The sequence below is a fragment of the Penicillium mononematosum genome, assembly GCF_028829835.1.
Source record: "Penicillium mononematosum strain IBT 11891 chromosome Unknown utg000002l:1.0-8112719.0:1.0-8118358.0, whole genome shotgun sequence".
NCBI classification, from domain to species: domain Eukaryota; kingdom Fungi; phylum Ascomycota; class Eurotiomycetes; order Eurotiales; family Aspergillaceae; genus Penicillium; species Penicillium mononematosum.
The window spans coordinates 1,419,510-1,442,827 of NW_026643272.1; the positions used below are offsets into that span (position 1 = coordinate 1,419,510).

At 50.9% G+C, this 23,318-nt stretch overlaps 10 protein-coding genes across 10 annotated transcripts; 7 read left to right on the forward strand and 3 right to left on the reverse strand.

Annotated features, from left to right (window-relative positions):
- Positions 1 to 376: 376 nt before the first annotated feature.
- N7519_002287 (uncharacterized protein) lies at positions 377 to 895 on the forward strand (the record flags this gene model as incomplete). The annotated part of the gene is made up of 1 exon (XM_057289065.1): positions 377 to 895. One exon carries the CDS (start codon positions 377 to 379, stop codon positions 893 to 895), a length of 519 nt encoding a protein of 172 aa, XP_057150267.1.
- Positions 896 to 2,512: 1,617 nt separating this feature from the next.
- Positions 2,513 to 5,095, forward strand: CweA (uncharacterized protein; the record flags this gene model as incomplete). Its single annotated transcript, XM_057289066.1, is given in 4 exon segments — positions 2,513 to 2,584; positions 2,634 to 3,670; positions 3,687 to 4,512; positions 4,526 to 5,095. The coding sequence occupies 4 exon segments, from the start codon at positions 2,513 to 2,515 to the stop codon at positions 5,093 to 5,095; spliced, it is 2,505 nt and encodes an 834-aa protein (XP_057150268.1).
- An 806-nt stretch (positions 5,096 to 5,901) lies between these two features.
- Positions 5,902 to 6,288, forward strand: N7519_002289 (uncharacterized protein; the record flags this gene model as incomplete). The annotated part of the gene is made up of 1 exon (XM_057289067.1): positions 5,902 to 6,288. The coding sequence occupies one exon, from the start codon at positions 5,902 to 5,904 to the stop codon at positions 6,286 to 6,288; it is 387 nt and encodes a 128-aa protein (XP_057150269.1).
- Positions 6,289 to 6,472: 184 nt separating this feature from the next.
- N7519_002290 (WD repeat protein) lies at positions 6,473 to 8,008 on the reverse strand (the record flags this gene model as incomplete). The annotated part of the gene is made up of 3 exons (XM_057289068.1): positions 7,746 to 8,008; positions 7,449 to 7,692; positions 6,473 to 7,393 (listed from the first exon to the last, which is right to left on the reverse strand). The coding sequence occupies exons 1-3, from the start codon at positions 8,000 to 8,002 to the stop codon at positions 6,473 to 6,475; spliced, it is 1,422 nt and encodes a 473-aa protein (XP_057150270.1). The 5' UTR covers positions 8,003 to 8,008.
- Positions 8,009 to 8,240: 232 nt separating this feature from the next.
- N7519_002291 (uncharacterized protein) lies at positions 8,241 to 9,001 on the forward strand (the record flags this gene model as incomplete). The annotated part of the gene is made up of 2 exons (XM_057289069.1): positions 8,241 to 8,373; positions 8,436 to 9,001. 2 exons carry the CDS (start codon positions 8,241 to 8,243, stop codon positions 8,999 to 9,001), a joined length of 699 nt encoding a protein of 232 aa, XP_057150271.1.
- A 965-nt stretch (positions 9,002 to 9,966) lies between these two features.
- N7519_002292 (putative GAJ protein) lies at positions 9,967 to 10,562 on the forward strand (the record flags this gene model as incomplete). Its single annotated transcript, XM_057289070.1, has 3 exons — positions 9,967 to 9,969; positions 10,043 to 10,355; positions 10,465 to 10,562. The coding sequence occupies 3 exons, from the start codon at positions 9,967 to 9,969 to the stop codon at positions 10,560 to 10,562; spliced, it is 414 nt and encodes a 137-aa protein (XP_057150272.1).
- A 1,107-nt stretch (positions 10,563 to 11,669) lies between these two features.
- On the forward strand, positions 11,670 to 13,991 carry rim8 (pH response protein PalF; the record flags this gene model as incomplete). Its single annotated transcript, XM_057289071.1, has 2 exons — positions 11,670 to 12,131; positions 12,192 to 13,991. The coding sequence occupies 2 exons, from the start codon at positions 11,670 to 11,672 to the stop codon at positions 13,989 to 13,991; spliced, it is 2,262 nt and encodes a 753-aa protein (XP_057150273.1).
- A 306-nt stretch (positions 13,992 to 14,297) lies between these two features.
- N7519_002294 (putative secretory component protein shr3) lies at positions 14,298 to 15,043 on the forward strand (the record flags this gene model as incomplete). Its single annotated transcript, XM_057289072.1, has 2 exons — positions 14,298 to 14,343; positions 14,427 to 15,043. The coding sequence occupies 2 exons, from the start codon at positions 14,298 to 14,300 to the stop codon at positions 15,041 to 15,043; spliced, it is 663 nt and encodes a 220-aa protein (XP_057150274.1).
- Positions 15,044 to 15,514: 471 nt separating this feature from the next.
- Positions 15,515 to 16,703, reverse strand: N7519_002295 (uncharacterized protein; the record flags this gene model as incomplete). The annotated part of the gene is made up of 2 exons (XM_057289073.1): positions 15,515 to 15,876; positions 15,926 to 16,703. The coding sequence occupies 2 exons, from the start codon at positions 16,701 to 16,703 to the stop codon at positions 15,515 to 15,517; spliced, it is 1,140 nt and encodes a 379-aa protein (XP_057150275.1).
- Positions 16,704 to 21,853: 5,150 nt separating this feature from the next.
- N7519_002296 (uncharacterized protein) lies at positions 21,854 to 22,558 on the reverse strand (the record flags this gene model as incomplete). Its single annotated transcript, XM_057289074.1, has 1 exon — positions 21,854 to 22,558. One exon carries the CDS (start codon positions 22,556 to 22,558, stop codon positions 21,854 to 21,856), a length of 705 nt encoding a protein of 234 aa, XP_057150276.1.
- Positions 22,559 to 23,318: the final 760 nt, after the last annotated feature.

Consider the following 23,318-nt stretch of genomic DNA (forward strand, 5'->3'; position numbering starts at 1 on the left):
ACTGTCCGGGTGCGCTTCAAGAGGAAACCACCACTCATTCCACTTTATATCGAACTATCCTTTTGACGGGCCTACAATTGCCCTTCGACCATTTTAAATAATTATATTCATTATTGTCATTAGTCCAAGTGATGAAACTGCCGCGGTCCGCCTGGACTTGGAGCGCATTCCAGGTTGATACGGCATTGTTTATGTACGGCGGTGTCTCGACCGTTGCCATTCCCGTTGAGGCAATCACAACACCAGCACCCAAGGTCAAAGAGCCACGCCCCGTACAACGATCCAAGTCCAAGCGAAAAAGCCTGAAGAGGTCACTCTCCAAGATCTTCTGATCTTGGATTTCACTTCTCCTCCCAGCCCCATTTGGCACTTCGCTATGAGTTTACACGGACTTGGGGTTATTGGGGCTCAGGTGGCCGCATCGATCAAATCGAACGACGAGAAAATCCCTACCACGCCTAAGATCGCGCCTCCACGATGTTCCATTACGTCTTCGCCAGGGGCTAACAGCCAGGAGTTTGATCCGTCGATTGGTGCAAAGCCATGCTCGCCATTTTATCCTCATTCAAGTCCAACGATCTCGCACGAACAACTCACCTTTGAAACAAAGAATGCCAATCGGAGAAGCCATATGAGAGACATCGAAAGCTTGGGCCCGTACGCGAGCTGCCGAACCGATAGTCCCCGAAGATCGAAGTTATGGGAGGAAGAGAACAAACCACTGACATGGTTGCAAACCTTGAGCAACAAGCAACGAATGGCACTGAAGGCAGTTGTGGCAGTGGTGACAGTGGGGACTATGATTGCGATCGCATTGGGCATCACAGCGGCGGTGGGAGGAGCAGGTTGGAAAACCAGTGCTGGGAAAACGGCGTCTGGGGGGATAAGTGCCTAGGTGAGTTCTTCGAGTCTCTTGCACCCACTGGCTTGAATTCATCGCTGACAGGATATGTAAGGTTCGATGTTAATTTTGATTCGGGGCGACGACCAAGCAGATTAGCATCCATTATGACTTCCTTGTCGAATTCTCCAACCTAAACTAGGCCAGCCTTTTTTGTTTCTGCTTTCTCTTTGAAGATGCTATGGGGAGCTGGAGTTATAGGGGGAAGCAGTTGTTATTCTTAACTGGAGGTTATCCCACTCGTCCGCAGTAATGACATGTCACATCTCGGCTTGATCAGAATCCCGGTATTGAATGGGACATGTCATGGAGCTGGCTGGAACTGCTGTATCATATCCTTAGTTTTTTTCTTTCTTTTTCTGTTTATTTGAATACGACTGTGCATGAGGTGTCATTTAGAGCCTTAAAATGCAGGCCACAGTAGCACGGGTCGGACCGACCTCAGCGCCGAGAGGAATATTGTAGATCCGACCCGTGACCCCACTAGCGTTATAAAAGACTGCAAACTTTTCCCTTCTCCCTTTCTCTTTTCTTTTTCATCGAAAAAAAAGCAACTGAGCCCGCCACGACCATTGTCCTGTCTTACGACAACCTCACGACGATGTGTTGCCTTCGGTCCTACGGGACTGATCGGCTCAGGAGATAAATGTTCCTCGATAGGAAGTTCGTTTCCCCTCTGTGTCCTCTTAAGTGAGGGCGGTGGGATTTGAATGTCGAAGACGGGATACATTCCTTCCATCAACTCGGTTCTGGTAGTTGGAAGAGTAGCAACCAACGCATTTGTGCATGCGATGGTCTTGAGTAGATTTGGTAAATATGAGATTCAAATGGATTGAGCGTAACCCTGCATAAATGCTACCAGACACAGGGTCACTACCCAATGTTTCCATGAACATTAATGTGGGCGATTCAGCCAGACATATGTGTGCACAAGTGGGCACTTAGATCTCAGTTGACTGACATCACTGGGAATCCCTTGTTGTACCGTCGGGGTGCGTAGCCTCTCGCAGCTGAACCCGAATAAAGGACAGGACCACGATCGTCCATATTTCAGTCTGTTTGGGAGGAGTCGAAAATGACTATGGCATCACTTCCGAATGACTTGTGCAAATTTGGCAACAAAATCTCCTGGATCGGCCAAGGGGCTTGCTTGATCTGTGAATGCCGCGTCTCCTACCCAGGTGGTGATCTCTCCCTCTCATCCTGTGGAATGCAGCATCACCACCTTTCTAGGGATTACATGGCAGATGTTTACGATCTGACCACAGCCGAGGGGGTATTTTCTCAACTGTTGATGTTGTTTTTTCATTCTTGGCGGCATTCTGATGGTATTACCCACGCCTTGGCTCCTCGCCAAGGTGCAGTCCCTGTTGCTGCAACGGCATTCCCGCCTGTTTGTTGAACTGACGATCTTGAATCTGAAGGAACTACTAAAGGTCTGAACATCTCCTCAAGACAGATTACTATTCATTGTTTCTTAAGGGAGAATATTCTATCAATCGAGCCATTCTTTTATTCTGCTCCAGTAGCACTCGCTTCCAGTCACTCTTTTAACTACTACGCGCAAAAGCATACGCCTTTTTACAGTAATATTTTCCAAGCACCGCAGTCATGAAGGGCTTCATCGGCGGAATCCCTGTGGCACTGCTGGCAGTTGCTGCCCAGGCCAAGTTCGCTGAACGCGTATGTCATCGTCTGAATATACAGAGACATCAGCTAACTTAGGGTACAGCAGGAGAATGACTTCCATCCCAAGACTGGTGGTACCGTCATTGGTGGGCCTTCTGGCGATCATGCTGACGGCTTCGTCAGCCCCTACTCGGCTAATATCAAGACCGATACCAAGGTCAACGAGTGGGAGAAGGATGACCACTCCGTCAAGTTGACACACACGGATGTGCACCCTCACCCTCACGTGGTGGGTGTGCCCTTTGGCCACGGCCCCCAGGTCCCTGGAATGGGACCATTCCAGGGAAAGCGTGACGCCCCCTATGGAGGAACTGCCATGGGTGGCCCCTCTGGCAACGATGAGGGCCAGAGCTTCGATATGTCGGTGACTGCTAACTTCAACACCGAGACCGAAGAGGAGAACAAGGATGACCACTCCACGGAGATCGAGAACACGGATGTCCACCCTGCTCCTCCTGTCCATGTGCACCCTTATGGCGGATACCCTGGTCATGCTGGCCCTGCTCCCGGTATCTTCCGTCCCGGCACTTTTGCTAAGCGCTTCGGGCACCCCCACGGCGGTGGAACTGCCATTGGTGGCCCCTCCGGCAATGATGGTGGCCAGAGCTTCAGCGCTCCCACCAACATTGAGACTGACACTGGCATCAATGAACACAATGAGGATGACCACTCCATCGAGCTAGAGCATGAGGATATCTACCCCCACCCTCACGCCGGGGGCTTTTCTCCCTTCCGTCGCTCTGAGAACTTTGGCCCTCCTGGCCACGGCGCTCCTGGTCACTTCGAGCCTCACCATGAGTCCCACTTTGAGCCTCACCCGGAGTCTCACTACGCGCCTCACAGTGAGTCGCACTATGAGCCTCACCCCGAGCCGCATTACGAGCCTCACCCCGAGCCTCACTACGTGAACCACCAGGAGCCCCACGTTGAGCACCACCCGGAGCCGCACTATGAGCCTCACTACAGTCCTACCTACGCGCCTCACCACGAGCCCCACACCACATTCGAGCACGAGCTTACTGCGGTGAAGAACAACAACAATGGCCCTTCCGCTGGCAGCATTACCTTTGGCCGACGCGGGTTCCCTGGCCCCGAGTCCCACTTCGAGCCTCACTCCGAGCTCGCACTTTGAGCCTCACCCCGAGTCTCACTACGCGCCCCACAGCGAGTCGCACTATGAGCCCCACTCTGAGCCGCACTACGAGCCTCACCCTGAGCCTCACTACGTGAACCACCAGGAGCCCCACGTTGAACACCACCCCGAGCCTCACTATGCGCCTCACTACAGCCCTACCTACGCGCCTCACTATGAGCCTCACACTACGGTGGATCACGAGCTCACTTCGGTGCAGGGCAACAACAACGGTCCTGCTGCTGGTGGTATCTCCTTTGGTCGCCGCGGTTTCCCTGGCGCCGGGTCCCACTTCGAGCCTCACCATGAGTCCCACTTTGAGCCTCACCCGGAGTCTCACTACGCGCCTCACAGTGAGTCGCACTATGAGCCTCACCCCGAGCCGCATTACGAGCCTCACCCTGAGCCTCACTACGTGAACCACCAGGAGCCCCACGTTGAGCACCACCCGGAGCCTCACTACGCACCTCACTACAGCCCTACCTACGCGCCTCACCACGAGCCCCACACCACATTCGAGTCTGAGCTCACTGCGGTGAAGAACAACAACAACGGCCCTGGCGCTGGTGGGATCGCTTTTGGTCGCCGTGCGTACGCTCCTACTCACGAGACTGACGCTACCGTTATTGGAGGTCCATCTGGGGATGACGAGAGCGGTGGCTTCTCCGCTCCCACCAACATCGGTGTGGCCACTGATGTGAACGAGCACAATGAGGACAACCACTCCATCGAGGGCGAGTTCACCGACGTCCACGGTCCTGCTGACTACTCCCCGGGAGGACGCTCCTGCGTGCGCTGCCAAGGTGCAAGAGATTGTCCACACTGTGACCAAGACCCAGTACCACACTGCCTTGGAGACCAATGCCATCCCTGTCCACGCTCCTCAGAAGTTCGGCGCTGACCCGTACGCTAACTACCCCGAGCACAACGCTGGAGCCGACCCCTACGCCCCCTCAGGAGCCGGTTCTCCCAACTATGATTCCGAGGATGTCCCCTTCGTGCATGTGCCTATGGCCTCCTCTCCCGCGGCCACTAGCGCCGTCTACAACTACCCCGAGCACTCCGCCGGCGCTGACCCCTACGCTCCCCACAAGTATGCCGCTTCCCAGGGTCCCTCGTACTCCAAGATCGCCGTGCATGTGCCCATGGCCACCCCTGCCTCGTACGGAGTCTTCTCCAAGGCCAGCCCGTCTAGCAGCATGGGCCAGATGATCCCCACTAGCGCCTCCGCTCACAAGGCAGCTGCTTCTTCTGCTTCCGCCTCGCCTTCTGTCTCTCATGGAATCATGTTCCAGGGTGACGCCGCCCGTCTCTCTGGCGGTATTGTCTCCGCTGCTGCTGCTGTCATGGGTGTCCTTGCCTTCATCCTATAGACATTGGTTGTCTCAACTAGGTGTTTGGTGTGTCGGTAGATTCTTGTCACTCGTTATGGCTCCTGTCTTTTATGTTTCTTTCACAATCATTCATTTTCGTACAACCTTGCCGTATTTTATCCATTTGGCCCGGCTTTAATGATCAATGGTTCGCTAAGAAAGTTATACATTCACAGTACTTCAGACTTCTCTCTCCCTTTTACCCATCAAGCTGTAATCATGCTGAAAAGACAAGGTAGGTAACTACCATTGCTGACAACTCATTCACGCCGTGTTTTGTAGACTTTGATATATCGTAAGTGCACCACTCAATATCGATAGTGTTCATTTGCGGTTCGTGATCCCGAACATCCAGACACCAGTGGAGTGGGTCAGATCGCCTTGATAGCAAGTGGGCATTTGCTTTCGCCACTGCGCATCCCGAGGTCCTCAAGCTTAATGACAACAAAACCCACTTGCGTTTCAGGGTATCGACTCTCAACGCAGAAGAAATTTCGAGTATTTCGTATTCATCGACGTCATTTTATTACTTGTTGTATGTGTTCTAAGTAGGTGATATGACCACTCAATCCATACTATGTGATATCATTGCCCATCATCCCTGGAGAACATCCAACGATGTGACATCAGTGCCAGCAGTACAGGACTTGGGCCCCAGAGCGGAATATAAGATAGTGCCACCGTATTCTAGTCTCGTTGGATCAAATCACGCTATCTCAAGCCCAATCCCTCATTCATCCCTCAACATCTCAAGTCCCACTGGACATCAAGCCGCTTCAAATCCAACCACCACCTCCATCTCCAAAATGGTTCAGCAAGACCCACACCAAGGCGGCACCCTCTCTGAAATGGGCCAAGGCACATCCATGCCCAACGATGCCGGCAAGATGAATACCATCCCCTCGGTGCCACGTCCAGACCAGCGCGCCGAACACTCCGACTTCGACAATGAAGGCGTCGCGCAGCCATCTACAGTAATGGCTGCTGACAACACCACCGATTGGCCACGCTCGACCCGGGATGTGGGTCAGAGCGGCGAGGTCATCAGCGGCACAGGCAACTCAATGGAAGCCGGTGTGGAGGCCAAGCGTGCCTACATGGGCCCTAATCACCACGCTGGCCATGGCGAATCTCGCGAGATGAAGGGTGCCAAGTACGGCCAGAGTGTGTTTGATCGTTATCAGGCGGAGTAGAGGGTCTCCTCCATTGGTGTGACCTTTCAGCTTTTCGAAAGGATGGCTGCTTTCCTTTTGAGTTCGATGTATCCGGGGCATGATGTTATGAAGGGCGTTTATCAAATGTAAAACAATTCAATACCATTCAAAAAGTTCCCTTTAGAGATTCTGCGTAAAGTATGGCCATTCAATCGTTTCAGATTCAGATTCGTAGCCCAGGCTGGCCAGGCCCGAGAAATCCTTGATAGATCTCGTCAAGAACATCTCGCTTCCTCTTGCGATCGGCCTGAGCTGCTTGCTCGGTTTCAGTGGGTTCGCCGTCCGGTTCCCGAGACACCCATGTCCGGATCGTTCCATCGCCATGGGCAGAGAACAGCTCTATCCCTTCTCCCGAGGCACCGTTCCCTCGCCAGACAAGATCATTTATACGCCCAGCGCTCAAAGCGCTAGACCGACCACGGACATTCTGCGATCCAGCCATGAGACCCGGGACGCGGAGACGCTTAACAAGTGTCCCCTCGCGGAGCTCGAACATGAAAATCTCACCACGATCGTCCTGCTCATTGAAATTCGGCCACAGCAATGTTTCATGCCCTGGATTCATGGAGCCTTTCGGCACGATTAAGGGTGCCCGCTCGGCCAGGTGCGAGGAAGAGCTATTACGGACCCGAGGGCCGAAATGGACAAGTGTATTGGCGCCTGTTGCGGAGTCCCAGACTCGAATTCGGGAATCCTGACCTGTCGTCACGATATGACTGCCATTAGATGTCCACCGTACTCCAGTCACAGGCCCATTGTGGGCACGAGCATGCCGGGAGAAGGCCGGACGACTCAGGTATGAGTCCGGCACAGATCCAGTTCCTGGAGCGACTAGTCCCACTGGGTCGTCCATGTCCAGGGTGGCGATGGCAGAATTGTGACCTCCGCGACGCACGTCGAATATGATTACTCGGTTGTCAACCGATGCAGAGGCTAAGAGATGCGGCCGGTGAGGTGCCCATGCCACTGATAAGACTGCGCCATTGTGTCCCGGCAAACCTTGCGTCGATAGTCCAGATCGTAGGTCTACTAGTCGGACCGACCGGTCAGACGTGCCTACTGCGACGAGCAGTGTTGACCCAGGCTGAGAGGAGAACGAGTGCGAATATGGTGTACAGTCTCAGGCTGAACGTATGTACCGGTGTGATAGAGGGCGATTGTAATGCCGACAGCTTTAATGTACCATCGTGTGCTGTTGAGAAGATCGTAGATGGGACGGGATCAAATGGGTAGATCGAGAGGGAGGTAATCGCATGTGTATGCGCATCGGCGTGAGACGATTTGCTAACGGACGCGCAAGACTGGTGAACGTGTTCGAGTTCTGAGCCTCTTGATTCAAGGTCCCAGAGATGAATAGATGGATCAGCACCTCCCGATATCATGCTACCGTTATGTTAGATTGATGACTGTCGAATGCTAAGTGGTTGCACACGTACTATCGGCCCTCAAACTGATCGACAGCCAGACAATTCACACCGGATTTGTGAGAAAATACCTCCGCCGTAGCACCTAGTTCTTGATCTAAAGGTGCCACATCGTCTTCGGATCGGTCCGTTGGCGCAGCTGCTCTGCGGCTGGAGAACCGTATGCCCGGAGCGGGCTCAAGGTTGTGCACTAGCCGGGTTATTTGAGCGACATGAAATTCATTTGGAGTTACAGACCCAAGGGCTCTGTTGAAGAGATAGGAATTCATTCATTCATCAGCGCTGGTGCTTTTGCATGGAGAAGTCGAGACCACCCGATGATGCTATCCATGGATGCTCTACCGGATTAAAGTTGCGCCGGCGCATATATCGAATTTGGCAGCTCGAGGTCCTGAATCTTTGTGCACTATCCGCTAAATATCACTGTTTGAGTTGCCAAACCTTGATTGGTCTTCCTGGCAGACCTGAAGGCAGACCTGAAGGCAGACCTGAAGGCAGACCTGAAGTATGTCTGTTGCCAGATCACCCGGCTTGGATGAAGAGAGCTTCGTCGAGTCAGTCGAAGATAAGCAAGAACCAACGGACGATAAGCCTTCGAGACACATAAAACGCCGCGCCAACGTCTATGATGCGGTAGCTGGTATGTTTTCCAGGCTCATCGAGCTTATTTTTAGCAGACAAACGAAATCTAATTGCAACTAGGCCGTGTCAACCTCCGCGGTGTCAACGCGTTCCGTCACGTTGCTGCTCAATACCGGGACACAACCTCGTCAGCCGCCCGAAGTTTGCGTCCAGAGGAGCTTCTCTATCGTAAACAGAACATTCCAGCGGAATCGATTGAAGAGAAAACCTATTTCGCGCATGAGAATCTCCCCTCTGATCAAGCTCTCCCGAACTCCGAGCTCCTTGAGACGATACATGCCTATGCGGCCGACTACTACGAATACGCTACGGCGGACAACGGCAAAGATGACCATCAAACCATGGATGAGACAGCATTGCTTGCGATGGGGATCTTGATCGAAGAGATGGCGAAGGAGGAACTGGGTGAAACCGGGGATTTGGCCCTGGTTGAAGGAGAAGAGCTCACGGAGGAAGAAGACGATAAGACGGGCCCCGATAGCGACACTACAACTAAATCAGCAGCACGAGCAGCACGAAGAAAACGAGCAAGCAGCATTGTCCGTCAGAGATCAAAACGACGCAAAGTGTCTCGTTCTGTTTCTGTTACAACCGACTTGGACACCGAGATTGATGAAAGACGATGACTGGATGTGATGGCGTTAAAACTTTCTTGTCAGGTTGCATCCAATTCTCCGCAGGCGAACTTTTCTCGGAGGCTTTTGATGTCTGTAGCTGTCTCAAGCTCCCCGCGATCTTGCAAAGCTTCAGTCAAACCCCTCGAGAGGGAATCGGGTCACCCCAGGTACTGCCGTGGCACAGCCACGCTGCACATGGTATCGGCACATATCCCAGTCCCTGCTACGACTATATGACATACAGAGAGGCACCAAGTCAGACCTCAAAGACTTTAAACTGTAAGACAATGGTTTTACTGCGCCCTCCTGTGCGCGTCCCGCTACACCGAATGTCTTCATTGGAGCTATACACAGAGTGGTACACTCCATGGAGAGAAGTTGCGGTGATTAAGCCGGCCAATATCTAGCCGGCTGGCGGGACTATCGAGCGCCCTACCTCTCTCTCGTCGAACTAAAACACAATCTTGGATATGCTGTGAATCCTACAGCGGCTTCGGCGACATCTTGCAAGACCTCGTTTCTGTTGCATCAGAATCTTGTCTCAGTTGACAGTCTAACCCAAGTAGGGTCTTCCAGGAATTGGCTGGATTGGGGTTGCATAGAATTAGGTCGGATTTATCTAGTCCTGCATGAATCTAATCCTGTGCTGATTCCCAACAAGGTTATCTTGAGTAGTGTCAGTATTAGTAGTTTCTACCGTAATAATTTTACAATAAGTTCAAACAAAAGAAAACCAGTTTTATAGAGAATCCTTGAAACCCTTGGAATATGACAGGTGTCAAAAGATGAGTTTGTTTGAGGCACGAGTTTCAAGGTTGTGTTGCGTGACAGGTAAGCCGGGCAAGGGAACTGCTGACTTGAACTCATTCCATCACCCCAGAACTGCGCCTCCACCAATGCTTAGCTGCTTCATACTCGTCCAATGAACGGACGCTGGATTGATAAGCTTTTCTGAAGCCATTTGACAGTGCAAGATGGTACGTGGCTTTGGCATATCCCACCCGCCCAGAATTGTTTAGATGAGACTACTGACTACTGACGCACCACAAGCCCAAATTAACCAAAAGCGCTAAACAAGATTTGATCTTGACTCATCTCCGCACCACTGGAACCTGTCACACGCTCAAGGATCTAGAGAAGACGCTACCCTCTGTTGCATCCATCAATGGCATCCAGGTCAAGGAATACATCCAAGCTTTGACCGATGAAGGTCTACTACGAGTCGAGAAGATCGGCAGTGGGAACTGGTACTGGAGTTTCAGCAGCGACGAAAAGCATGCGCTCGAGCACCAGTTGGCCCGAGTGACAACAGAGGTGGAGAAAGTCCGGAAGTCCTACGCTGATGCAGAAGCGGCTTTGGCCGGTGAGACGATGCGGCGAGGAGAGGAGATGGATGACGAACATGAAAGGGAATCCCTCATGGCCAAAAAAAACCGAGCTTCACGTGGCAATCGATCGGGTACGGACTACAGAAGCCCAACTCTCCGGACCCCTCAATTCACTGAGCAGCAAGGGTGTGAAGCAGATCCAAGAGGAGTTAGCGGGGTTCCGACAGCAGGCACTGCAGTAGACAGATAATATCTACATGCTAGAGGAGTATTTGCGCAAATTAGCAGGTGGAGACCGACAAATCATTGAGAGTATCTTGCGCGAGTGTTACGGAGACGAGTACGTGGACGGAGAGGGTCTTTGTGAACTATAAGGATAAAGGGGCAAAAAAAAGGGAAAAAAGCTTAGGTTTGCTTAGCATTAAAAAATGAAGTGAAACATGAAAGTCCTGGAGTAAGTGATAAACATGAAAATTGCCCAGAAAAAGGGGAAAACTAGCTGAGCCACTTTGGGTACCAAGAGAAGCTTGACCGTGCAACACGCGAATCGAAAGCCATCTGTGTCGTTCTCCGCCTCGGAGGCTTATCGCGAACTCCCGACTCCCTCTCTTCTGTTCTCTCTTATTGCATCTCCCTCCTTCCCCCCTCCTTTAACTATTATAAACCCTTCCGATCGTCCTTGGGCTCGTGCGTTCTCGAGTCCCACATTCCTCCGGATCTCGCGCCATCTTCAGTTGCGCCTTTCACCCTCTCTTCCCCAGTCCCCGACCCCCGACCCCCGACCCCGTTCTAGACTCAAGACTACAGCATACTATTCCATACTGAACCCATTGGTCCCCTACAAGCCTGTCATTCTTCCCAAAAATATCCACTCTCTTATCTTGCGACCTGACCTTGCGTCCCGATACGCTGCGAGTTCCTGGCGGGGGTACCTTCGAAGTCCTGCCTCGCGTTTCGATGTCACAAGAAACAATGTGGTGTAGTGGCCCTCGATCATAATCCCCATTCTTTTCCTTGGATTAGGTGAATCTCTCGCGCGTGGACAAAGATACATTCCGTGGGCCTTTGGAAACCAGACCGTGTCAGACCGTGTCCAGTGTATTGGTCCTGGACGCCAGACCCTTCGACAACAGGATTGATACTTATCGTGTCGCTTGATTGGATTCCTTGACGTAGGCTGACTGCCTACTGGTCTGTCCGACCATCCCCGCCATTCCGTGCTGCCCCAGAGAATATCGACGTGTCTGTCTGTCCGATCGGTGCCAAATCGGTTGCAGTTTATCATCCCCATCCCTCTCCACTCCTGCCACGTTGTCTTGTATAGATGCAGTAAACGGCGGCTGTGTGTCATGTCCGCTAACCCTCCAACCCAACCTACGTTGCCGGCCAGTCGGAATCGCAACTCTTTCCTGTCCAAGTTTCGCTCCCCGCTCGGCCAAAGAAATCGAGGCATCACCGATTTCTACATCGATCCGGATGACCCATGGCGCTCCTACTTTCCCGGTGATGTCGTCAAAGGTACCGTCGTTGTGACCGTTGTACGACCCGTTCGCATCACGCATATAGTCGTATGTCTCCACGGCTATGTCAAGGTGTTTAAGAATGCGGTTCCGGCAGGGGAGGCAACTCCCGACTTGGGATTCTTAGGACCAGGGCGGGGTCGACGAGGCGCCGAATACTTGGGCAATGGGTTAGCAACCTTGTTTGAGGATGAGGTTGTCCTCTGTGGCGATGGACGCTTGAAGGAGGGCATCTACAAGTTTCGTTTCGAAATGGGACTTCCTCCTTATGCGCTTCCCAGTAGCATCAATGTGCGTTTGCTGATGCGACCCTCTTTATTTCAAATATGCTAATTAAACGGGCAACTGCAGTTTGAACGCGGAACCATCGGCTACTCGCTTACCTCTACCCTTACCCGACCAACCACCATGAACCCTACTCTCACATGTAGAAGACGGGTCAATCTCCTCGAAAACATCGACATTGCACCCTTCCCTGCACCCAGGCCCCGCATAGTTACATTGGAACCGGTCGCAAGGCGTTCAAAACCGAAGGGGAAAGCCCAATCGACAAATTCCGACGCAACTGCAGGGCCGGACACAACCTCGGTCGATACCCCTATTAGTGGCGCATCACCCTCTGTAGATATCAGACCACCGCTGAGCCCCTCACCAAGCAATGTCAGCTCATCCAGCCGGCCTAGCGAAAGCAGCCAAAGCTTTCGAATCGCCAGCGATCCCAGTTCATCCGCAAGCACGAGTGGACAAAATAGCGAGGGTCGCAGTGTGACCCCGTCTATCTCAGATAAAACCATCACCGCAAAGGCTGAGCTTCTGCGCGCCGGCGTGCTCCCCGGCGATACACTACCCATCACAGTCACGATCAACCATTGTAAACAAGTGCGCAGTGCGCATGGAATTATGGTCACATTCTACCGTCAAGGTCGCATTGATCTTCATCCTGCAATTCCCGTCGGCACTACGGCGGCAGGGAAAAAGCCGGTATACGAAGACTGCTATCCGCGATCACGAACGGGACTTGGAGGACTGACTTTGGGAACGAGTCGGACAAGCAGCACTTTTCGCAAAGATTTGTCGCAGACATTTGCTCCGCTGATCGTTGATCCAAGTACCATGACTGCAATCATAAAGACTTCCATCCGGATACCCGAGGACGCGTTTCCAACTATCACGCGAGTACCGGGAGCCATGATCAATTTTCGGTACTATGTGGAGGTCGTCACGGACCTACGAGGCAAAATCACTTCCCCAGATCGCTTCCTACCGCGTTTCAACATGGTCTCCGGTGGTACTACATTTTCGCCCAGCGGGCAAGCCCTTAATCCAGCTGATTCGAGCGGCGTTACTGCCAACTGGGCCGGCAATATCTTGGACACGGACTCAATTCGCCGTGAAAAAGGTGTGATCTCTGTGGCATTTGAAGTCGTGGTTGGGACGCGTGACTCAAAACGACAGAAAGCGAAACGTACATTATCGACGGCTGGCGAGTCGACCAAGTCACAAACTGCGCCTCCTGCATCTGCGATCATACTTAACCCCGTTGACGGGGAGGAGTGGCCAGAGGCGAGTTCAGTGCCTAATTCCCATGGCGAATATGGGACACAGGAGGGGTATTTCCCCGAGGAGACGGATTGGGCAGAGTACCCTGCGGAATACCCTGAAAATTTCCAGCCAATGGACCCTAGGGTTGCACCTCCAGAAGTCGAGGAGCCCGTTGACGAGAAAACACGGGTACGACGCCACGAAGAAGCTCTCTTACCCAGTCAACCGCCCGAGGAAGATGAGGCAGGGCCATCTACAGCACCGATAGAGGTCCCGACCGCGCCGGTTTTGCCAGACGACCATCATCTCCAAGACTACCAGCATGTGCCTTCACCAGATACAAGTGGGGAGCCGCATACTGTCCGCTCTGCGGAGTCCCTACAGACTGTCGTTGTGAACGGCGCTGGCCCCAGCGAGCCACGTGTGTCAGGCGACGATAAACTAGAGCTTGAGCGCCACCGACTCCAGGCGCAGGCGAGTGCACCCCAGGACGAGCCCAGTGGTCAGGAACCTAGCGACGGGCCCAGCGCGCCAGTCTTTGATGAGGACGACCAGCTGGTCGGTGGGACGGCGCATGCGGACGAATCGTTGCCTCGGTACCAGCGTTGATGTTGTTATGTACATTTGCATTTACGGGATATTCTGGAAGATACCACTATTCGCATCATTTATGAAACGGCGCTCAAGGCGTTGAAATCTGTATCATACACTTATTTGTCAAAATCTATTTCTAAATCTCACATTAATTGTTCCAATTTCCCTGAACATCCAGAAAGTCTTGGATTTGTAAAAACGTCCTTATCTCCCGCGCCCCGGGCTTGGCACCCGCTTAGCGATACCTGGAGGACTTGGACCTTGCCCCTGGTCATCTTCTTTCCCCTCAAAACAATCCCGTCTGCTTTTCCAAATTCCACAATGGCCTTCAAAAGCGGGTCGTTCGCGACTTTCCTCATCGTCTGCCGTAAGTCCATCGCATCGCCGATCTCCCCGGACCCCAACGGCAAAGAGGCCACGAGACTGTAATAGACTAACCCACCCAACCAGCAACCTGTTTCTTCCTGGGCATCATCTTCTCCCTCTTCCCTTACGACTACCCGATCCTGTGGTCCACGGTGTTGACCCCGCCCGCACACTATGACTATCTCGAAGCGCATCTCCGCTTCCTGCACGCCTCGCCCCCGCTCATCCCACGCATCCTGCACATCGTAATCTTCCTCGGTCTAGCCGGCCTCCTCACCAAACTCTACAAGCCCTCCGAATCAAACATGCTCTTCGACGGCGCCTCGCTGGTCCTATACATGTGCGGCGTGACAGTCTACATCGCCAACATCGTCAAGGGCCTGCGCCTCGCCTCTGCCGGCCAGTACGGCGCCGAGCTGGCTTCCTCCGCCGACGAGAAGGAGCAGATCCTGGGTCGCGAGGACTCGCTCAAGGTTCTCTCCGCTAGCAATACTATTCTTGCCCTTGTCCTCGTTGGCATCCTGGTTCTGCAGGCTGGGCAGTGGTATGCGGAGCGCAAGGATGCGCAGGAAGATGAGTCGTTCGCGACTAAGAAGACTGAGAAGGAGTCCGGTGATGCTACGGCCACTGCTTCTGGTGCGTCGACTGCGACTGCTACTAAGTCCGGTCGCCAGGGAAGTCAGCGTAAGAAGAGCAATTGATTCTAGTTATTGATTGTTTCTCTTGCTTTTGTTCATGTATGACTTAAGGGATATGGATACTGGGTGTGGCGTGGTGCGCCTGATTACTTGTTTTGCTTGGTAGCTACCTAGGTATTGCTTACTTTATAGTCGCCTACGCAAACGGGGATTTGCTGTCGCGAAGAAAATCATTGGAGACGCCTTTTTTTTCTTAATTGTCGAGGGGGTTCCTGTAATTCGACTTTCGTCTATGTACATATGTGATCCACAGATATTGTATGGCACTCCATACAAGAACAATATAGCAGATGAAAATGCAAGAAATATGGCATGATATGATATGCGATATGCACTCGAGGCGTATGGACAGAATAGGAAAGATAGACAAATGATCATAGATGCATGTAATGTGGAAATGTGGTATGGCACCGCAGAAGGGGAATCATTGCGCAAGTCGTGAAAGATGGTGTGGTATCATATCAAAGTTCAAGTTCAACGGAATGAGAATGGGCTCCTGGGCAGATCCGGTGAGCGTGGGCTCAGTGCCTTGGCGAACAATTCCTCGCCAGAATCATTGCTCGGGGTGCGCGAGATTGCGCCCATGGCTGCGAACCCGCTGGTGCTGCTGTTATTCTGGGTTTCTTGCAGAGCTGAGGGCGGGAAGACTGCAACTGGCTTGAGTGATTCGGGGCCAGAGGGGTTGATGTGAGAGCTTGGAGTTGGGGTGGGATTGGTATCTGGTGTCGGCATGGAGTGGATGTGCATATGCGCGGCGTTACGGAATGAGCTGAATGAGGGGACAGCAACATCGGGAGATTGAGGCGAAAGAAGATGGGCGGTATTAGGAGCTGAACCTAGTTTTGGTTAACTTCACTGATATCACATAGCAACAATAATACATACCACCATTCGTGGACAGATCCTTCTCGCTTGTTTGTAGTTTGAGTCCCTTGAGCTTATCGGTCAGCTTCCTGCCGCTGATAGGCGACACCGGCGTGGCCGGGTAATTGGAGGATGAATTTGAGGAGTCATGGCTACCAGCAACCGAGTCGACAGCACGCGACCCGACCCCGAAGTTTTCCTCAATCCACTCCTTTTCTTGGATGGCCATGTGCAGGGCAATGCCTTCAATGTTGTTGCGAGTTTCAGCGGCAATCTCCGCCTCGAGAACCCGAAGTCGCTTCTTTGCCCAGATTGTATGCAACACGCCCTTCTTGCCCGCTGCACGTCCCGTGGCACCCAATTCAGCGGGGAAGATAGCGGGGAGGGGATTGAGGCGGAAAGCGTCCTGCGGCTTCGAGGGCGGATGGGCCGCGGAATCAGTTGTATTTGATGGGGTGGAGCGGGGCTCATAGCAAAGCGTAACAACAGGTGGGATGGTGGTATTGGGCGGGAGCAAGAAGTAGAAGCGGCGCAAGCTATCACTAGGCCGTTCATCGGCGGGCAGAGTGGAAGTCTTTCCGGCCCAAGAGACATGCCATGACCCATCGGTTGTCGATCGAGTGAGATCGTCATCCTCCCACTCAATCATCAGGATTTTAGTGCCATCGTTTCCCTTGCCTGCCTCGAATTCAAATCGGGCCAACGCAGATATTGACAGACTTCCGCCCGCGGGGCCACGAGGGGTTTCAAGCTCAGCAAACTCGCTGTCAGGTGTGAAAGTGGGGGGCGCTTGAGCCATGGCTATGGACGAGATCGGAGAGAAACACCGTGGGGGGGTGCAGGGAATGTGAAGTCGGTTGACTCAAAGTCTGTTTAGGGTGACGCACGGCTCAAGGGATACGGATTACAAGAGACGCAGTAACGGTTTAGGTGGGAAAGGAGTGAATCTGCACCTGAATGAAGGACGAGGGACTTCAGGCGGGTCGATCACGGGATCTTGGGAATCCCTCTATGTGCCCTCCATTATTCTCCTTTACCCTGCCCGCATCGAGTGGAATACCTAGCCGATCTAAACAGGGGTTTGACTTTTGTCCGTTGTCATTCGCCATGGAGTACAGGGGCATGTCACAGACAACAATCGCATCACTTCGCATCACAGGCTTTGTTTCCCCCGCCTCTAAATTTAGAACCAAATCGGCTACACCTATTCTAAAGTAAATAACAACCGACTCTTTTGAGAGAATCATCAATCAATCAATCAGGGCGTCAGCCTTTTATGTCCCAGAAAACAAAGTATGAGCTTCAGGAAAATCCCTCAAGGTCATGATACCAACAAAAATAGATTATGTTTTGCGGCCGTGTAAGGACACATGGTCGAGGGGAGTGTGATAGACCCCGCACACATGCATTGAAAATGCGTTCTATTTATATCCACCACCAATCGAAGGCTTCGATTCAAGTTCATCCTTGTGTCGCTTTCGATATGGTCATATTTGCACCTCTGACTGCGAAAGTGTGAGCCAGTCCATTCAATACAATATGATATAGAGCATGAGACACCTAAGGAGAGGTATTGTTAGCTTGTACATGCCATAGCCGTCAATAACACAAAATTGGAAGAAGGAAAAAAAGATTGAGGATACTTAGTGTGATCACAGTGAACGCCGAGTAGGTCTAAGCCTGCAAAATGTCCGTCTCCCCATGTTGCTAGGACTACCCCACTGAAACATGTCCTCATTTCAAGGTAGACGAGCATGCATGATGTCGCCGATGATACCCTTAATTTAGATTCTCTGTTCCATATTAGGATTTCCTCCGATTCAACAAAGGCGTGTGTACCATACTGTATGGTACGGAAAGACGCAGAATGGCTTTCAACCGGGAGAAATACACACTAAGAGTGCGTTAGAAGAGGAGAACCATCAAAAATAGTGCATATACATTGCGGTTCCGTCACGTAGCTCGCACACCAGACACCTGTAGATCGATCATTGGGTTTCACAGGCGATGGAGTTGGCGCCAAAGTAACCTGTCAGTTGACGGGATAACGCACTAGTGAAAGAGAACATGCAAGCTATTCATAGCTCAATGCTATAGTTGGTCGGTTCAATAAGAATGGTAGCATAGGGATCGTCGTCCGGCACGCAGGAACTGCGGTATAGGGCAGAAGATATGCAATTGGAACCCCCTCATTGCTAAGTTTAGCAACTTCAACTCCCCACGAAGCGAAGATCAAATGGACCAGACGTGACGAGTCCTCTTAGACCAATGGTAGAGAAACATTGATTGACCAGAGGTGCAGATAGCATGCACTATTGATGTTCCGCGGCATCGCTGTTAAGCCTATTGAATCCCTTGATAGGGCTGCAGTAGCTGTTGAGCGTAAAGTCTATCTCCACCTGGAAAGAAATAAGAATAGTAACTTGATGGGATCTATTCTTGGAACGGTGAACATTTGTCCTGACCACCCATGATGAAGAACGGGGCTCACCTATGAATAGTCTTTCAAGGAGATATGAGCTGCTCCGCATGCAAGGGCATGGCGTTCTTTACTGGTAAAATTTCGAGCCGATCCTGGAATATTCGAAATGATTGGCGCACAAAGCAGAATGAGATGCCCAAAAAAGAAGGCGAAAAGCTACGAAAAGCCAAAATTTGATCAGCTTTTGCCGCTGTCACAGATTGATTGTGCCTTGCACACTATAGTACTGATGTTGGTCTACCAACGAGGTAAAAAAGAAGAATTTGTGTCAAGCCAAATTGACAAATTTCCTTGTTACTTAACCTGTCCAGTTTGATATATATTGAGTACGAAATATCATCGGTGATATAAAGTTGACGTCCCGACAAGCTGGTTCCAAAAATAACATTACAGGATAAGCTAAACCTCACTCCCGCTGTAGGGTAAAATTAGAACATTCACTTGGCAAAGGTAAAAATATTTGATCACGGGTGGCCCGGGGCCTGGGATTGTGGCTCCTGCCAAGGAAGGCACAGATAGCCACAGCGCCTATTCCCCGTCATCATTGGTTAGGATATCCCATTTCCTCAACATGCATGAGATGGACATCTAATAAAAGAGTCTTCACGCTACCTACAGTACGGTCAGTATGTACTTACAAGGATACTGCATGGTGGCACACCGGCCTTTGCTCCGAGGGCATCATAATCAACATCCCCGTTGCCACAAGTATATGAAAGGAGGCCCATAACATTGTGAAAAAGCCCAATAATACAGCTAATACATGAATTGGCGGGGATCTAGAAGTGCACTTCATTTACCTTATATCGACCCTAGTCCACTTAAAGTTAAATTGGGCCAATTTTGTACTGTGACATGTTCAAAGTATGCATGATCTGGAGCAAGACCTCAAGGTTGCCACCTTACACACCAGACAGAGCAGTCTTGGAAGGCTAGAACAGAGGTAAACAGTGGACGCTACCCGTGGACAGTGGGTCAAAAAAGCTCCATAGAGCCAACCATGGTCAATAGCGGGGCTGGACGGGCTCGAGGTCAGCGAAACATCGACCCCTAGTACAAATATGGAATAGCGTAGGCGCTTAAAGGTTCCAAGGTTGCAGGGATATCACCAGGCAGAACCTTGGCAGGCCAGATGTGGAACAGTGTGCAAGTGTCTTTGAGGAAAATGATTCAGATCTTCTCCTATGCAACCTCAATGGTCAGTCACAGCTGAGCGCATCACTTGATTTAAGTTGATGTGGGAAGGGGGAAGCTTCTAAGCGTGATGATTGAGCTTGAACCCAATCCTTCATCACTGCGTAAGAGTATGTATGTATTAATACATCCAGTAACAGTACATAATTGAGCAACAGACGTGAACCAAGCGTATATGGGGGCCATATCCAAAAAACTAATTATTGGCTAGTCGCGGATTGACCTAGAATTAGCTTTACTGTTTTATGTGTGTTAGACTTACTCAATTGAAGGGTGAACGTATAAAATCGAAATTGTAGTAGAAAAGCGATTATTTCATCGTTCATACATTGGTGTATACTTCGGTATTTTCGAATCCGCTCTCGGATACGGGACTTTGTTGTACTTGTAATGGAGGGGCAACACGGAGTACAGACAGCAAACCCAGAAACCAAAATCTGCTTTCTTCCACAAAAGGCGGGGGACAATCAAAATTATCTGATAGCATACATCACGTAGAATCACGGAACTGTGATGGCCTCGTCTCACCTAGGGTTAGTTCCAGCAAAATAACTGCCATATGATATAATACAGCCTTCGTATCTGGGGTCCATTACCGGGGGACTAATATATACGTCGATGCACGTAGGTAATTTGGGTTTAGGCTGGTTTATGATAATACATCTGCCTAGACAGCCCCCCCAGTTGCAGTATTGATTTACTAGTGCAAACCAGACCTTGTAAATTGGCGACTGTGCGTTGAGCCTCACTGCAGCTACAATCCTGCGAGTCAGTGCTTGATATTTTATCCATTGGCAAGTCTGGATTGTATGTTGTGCGGTGCAAGGCAGACAGTGGCGGTCGTGGGCTGATTTGGGAGAAAGAAACTAACCGCTGGGCACTCTCAGCCTCAACAAGGAAAGATGCTAACAAAGATGATACAGACCACTAGAAATACTCGTAGCCGTTAGAACCATACTCTGAGGCCTTAGCGAGCTGCCCAATGCCCCTTTAGGCATCTTTGGAACCTCTTTCGTGGCGCCAGGATCTGGGGGGCGGATTAACAAGGATGGGCTTATCTATGAGTCCTGTGAAGCCCTACAGAAACAAAAATAGAAAATAAAAAATAGAAAATCTCCATTGGTTATCTAGACATCTTATTTGATCACAGCATTTGAACCTTGGGTCTTCTACATTCTTACGGAGTTGGGACCAACGGGATTTCTAAGGCCGCTTCAATATCTTGATAATCTGGATAAATAGATACATAGATATACTTCAAATCACTTGCATTCGATCAATCGTAAAGAAATCTCCGAGGTTCAGTGAGCACGCTAGAGACCCTTGTCCAGGTCAGGATGTAAGCCGGCATCCATGGATAGCGCTAGTGGGCATGTTCCCTGTCCCCGCGGATGTTGGGAGTTTTGTTGGATTTTCCTGCTTCATAATTAGTTACCGTCAAACGCACCAGACACGTGGAGGTGGCTGAACATTAGCCCTAGTAAGTTGTCGGTGATAGATCAGCCCATGATAGGATAGACTCAAGCAGGGTATTCTCCGCTTGACGGATAGCCCCAAGGTCTCGACTAAGACAAATCCAGAGGTAGATGAGGCTCTCACACTGGACCTCCATAGCATACAAAAGTACTGTAGCTAGGGATTATTTGGCTTTAGAGACGTACTAATGTACACCATAAGGCGATATAATTTTCCTTAGGGTATGGATGTTATGGTGGATAATTGCAGCCTGTATCCAATGAAATTTGCAGAAGACATGTAGAATACAGACAATAAGACATGCATGCACCAAAATATATTCGCCGTAAATGCTACCAGATTCGTCCGCTGACCAACGTTGACGCCTGATATAAAAGAGCCAAGACAGAACAGAGCCCAAGTCGTGTTCCCACAAACTGCCAATGAAGCCCTCCGACGACAGACAGTACAGTACACGAGCTCGTTCCCCAGACTAAGTTTTGTCATGTTGCGCACCCGAGCAACAACGCCGTAATTGTAAATTCAAATCCAACCAACTCCGCATCCCCAATTCCCCCATTCCTGACACTTGTAAGGAATTCACTTTCACAATAGAACGAAGAAATGAAAATGCCCAAGCCGATCCATCAAGGGCCAACTCATGGCTTTCAGCATTAGGCGATAGTATCTGATGTTGTTTTCGGAACAAATGAACTTCGAAGAACTGCTTTACCCCAAAACACGAAACGTAAATTGCACGTATAATAAAAATCCAAGATAAAACGCCGCAAATGATGAATTGAGAGCAAGATACCAGCTCAAACGTCTCGACATTCTTGAGTCTTGCGTCTCTTCCCCTTTGGCGGGGGATCAAGCGGGGTACGCTTGTATGTAATCGTGCGGGTCACGACTTGTCTGACGCTGACTGGCTTTGTCGTTGCGCTTCTCGGTGCCTCGAGATATCGAAGCTTCCAATCTGACGGGGAAAATGGCGATCGAAGACTGGCCGCACTGCGAGGAAGTGCGCTCCATTGGGTCGCACTATAGGGTCCCGCGCTGTACGGACTTGCACTACACGGGGTGGCAGTTCGCGGGGAGTCTTTTGAAAATGACCTGAGTGACTGGGGAATGCGTAGTCGTCGTAGCGCAGGCGGGGCCTTGGCAGATTTTACAGTGCAAGGGGAGGGTGGTGGGAGGGTGACGGCTGGTGTGACAGGCGACTTGTCAGAAACCCCAGAGAGTGCGGGACTTGTTGCAGTAGACGGCTGCGAGATTGGCGACGGGTCACTTTTTTCGGTTGGAAATTTTGGAAAACCACCAGCGCTGACAGGAGTTGTGAATACAGGAGTTAAGGCATTAAGGAAATCGGTATATGCCAATGGAGGGGTAATAGGCGTTGCGCTTCCATCTTCGCGCTTGATGTTATCAACGGTGAGGGTCTTGGAATCCTTCTGTATCTCTGAAGGGAAGACGAAGGTCTTCGGCGTCTTCAGCGGATGCAAATCAGGCTTTCGGACTGGCATCCTGGCTCAATAGTGTGTTTGCAAGTCGGAAGTAAAAAGCGCAGAAAGGTTGAGGTAGGCTGCTTGGGAGGGAAGTACTAGTGACGCAAACACAAGCGGGTCGGCAAGAGCGGGTCGCGTCTTGATCAAAGGAAAACGACAAGACGTCTAAGTATAGATAGAGACAAAGGTCAGGATAATGATCGAGAAGGCAGAGGTGAAGAGAGAAATTAGGAAGTCTTACCAAGAAGCAAAGACTCAGGAGGACCGAGGAGATCTTTTTCTATATGGAGAGTAGGACACGAAAGGTGGACGGTATTGTACAAAACCGTAACAACCGTACCGTACCGGACGGTATCAGTCAATACGAAGGTTATCGACTAAGTCAAAACAGGTTAGCGTAAGCCAATCGCATATTTGGCCCGAATGGACTCACCAGTCCTGCTGTCGAGACTAATCAAACTAACAAAGGGGGCTGAGCAAAATGGCAGGATTCGCCCCCAATTGAACTGCAAACCTCAACGATGGTGTAGTTTGGACGAGAAACGTGTACAAGCGACCAGCACCTGACTAAAAAATGAATGGATGAACACAAGCAAGGTGAAAGAGAAGACAACAGATGAAAGATGAAAGACAAGTCAGAAAAAAAAAAGAGTATTGGTAGCTATGTACAAATCAACTAGGAGGAATACTCGAGTCTTATTATATACACCAGAAACCCCACCTGGGCAGATAATAGCCGCCTCTATAATGAAAAAGGCTTGAGATAAAACAACGGACG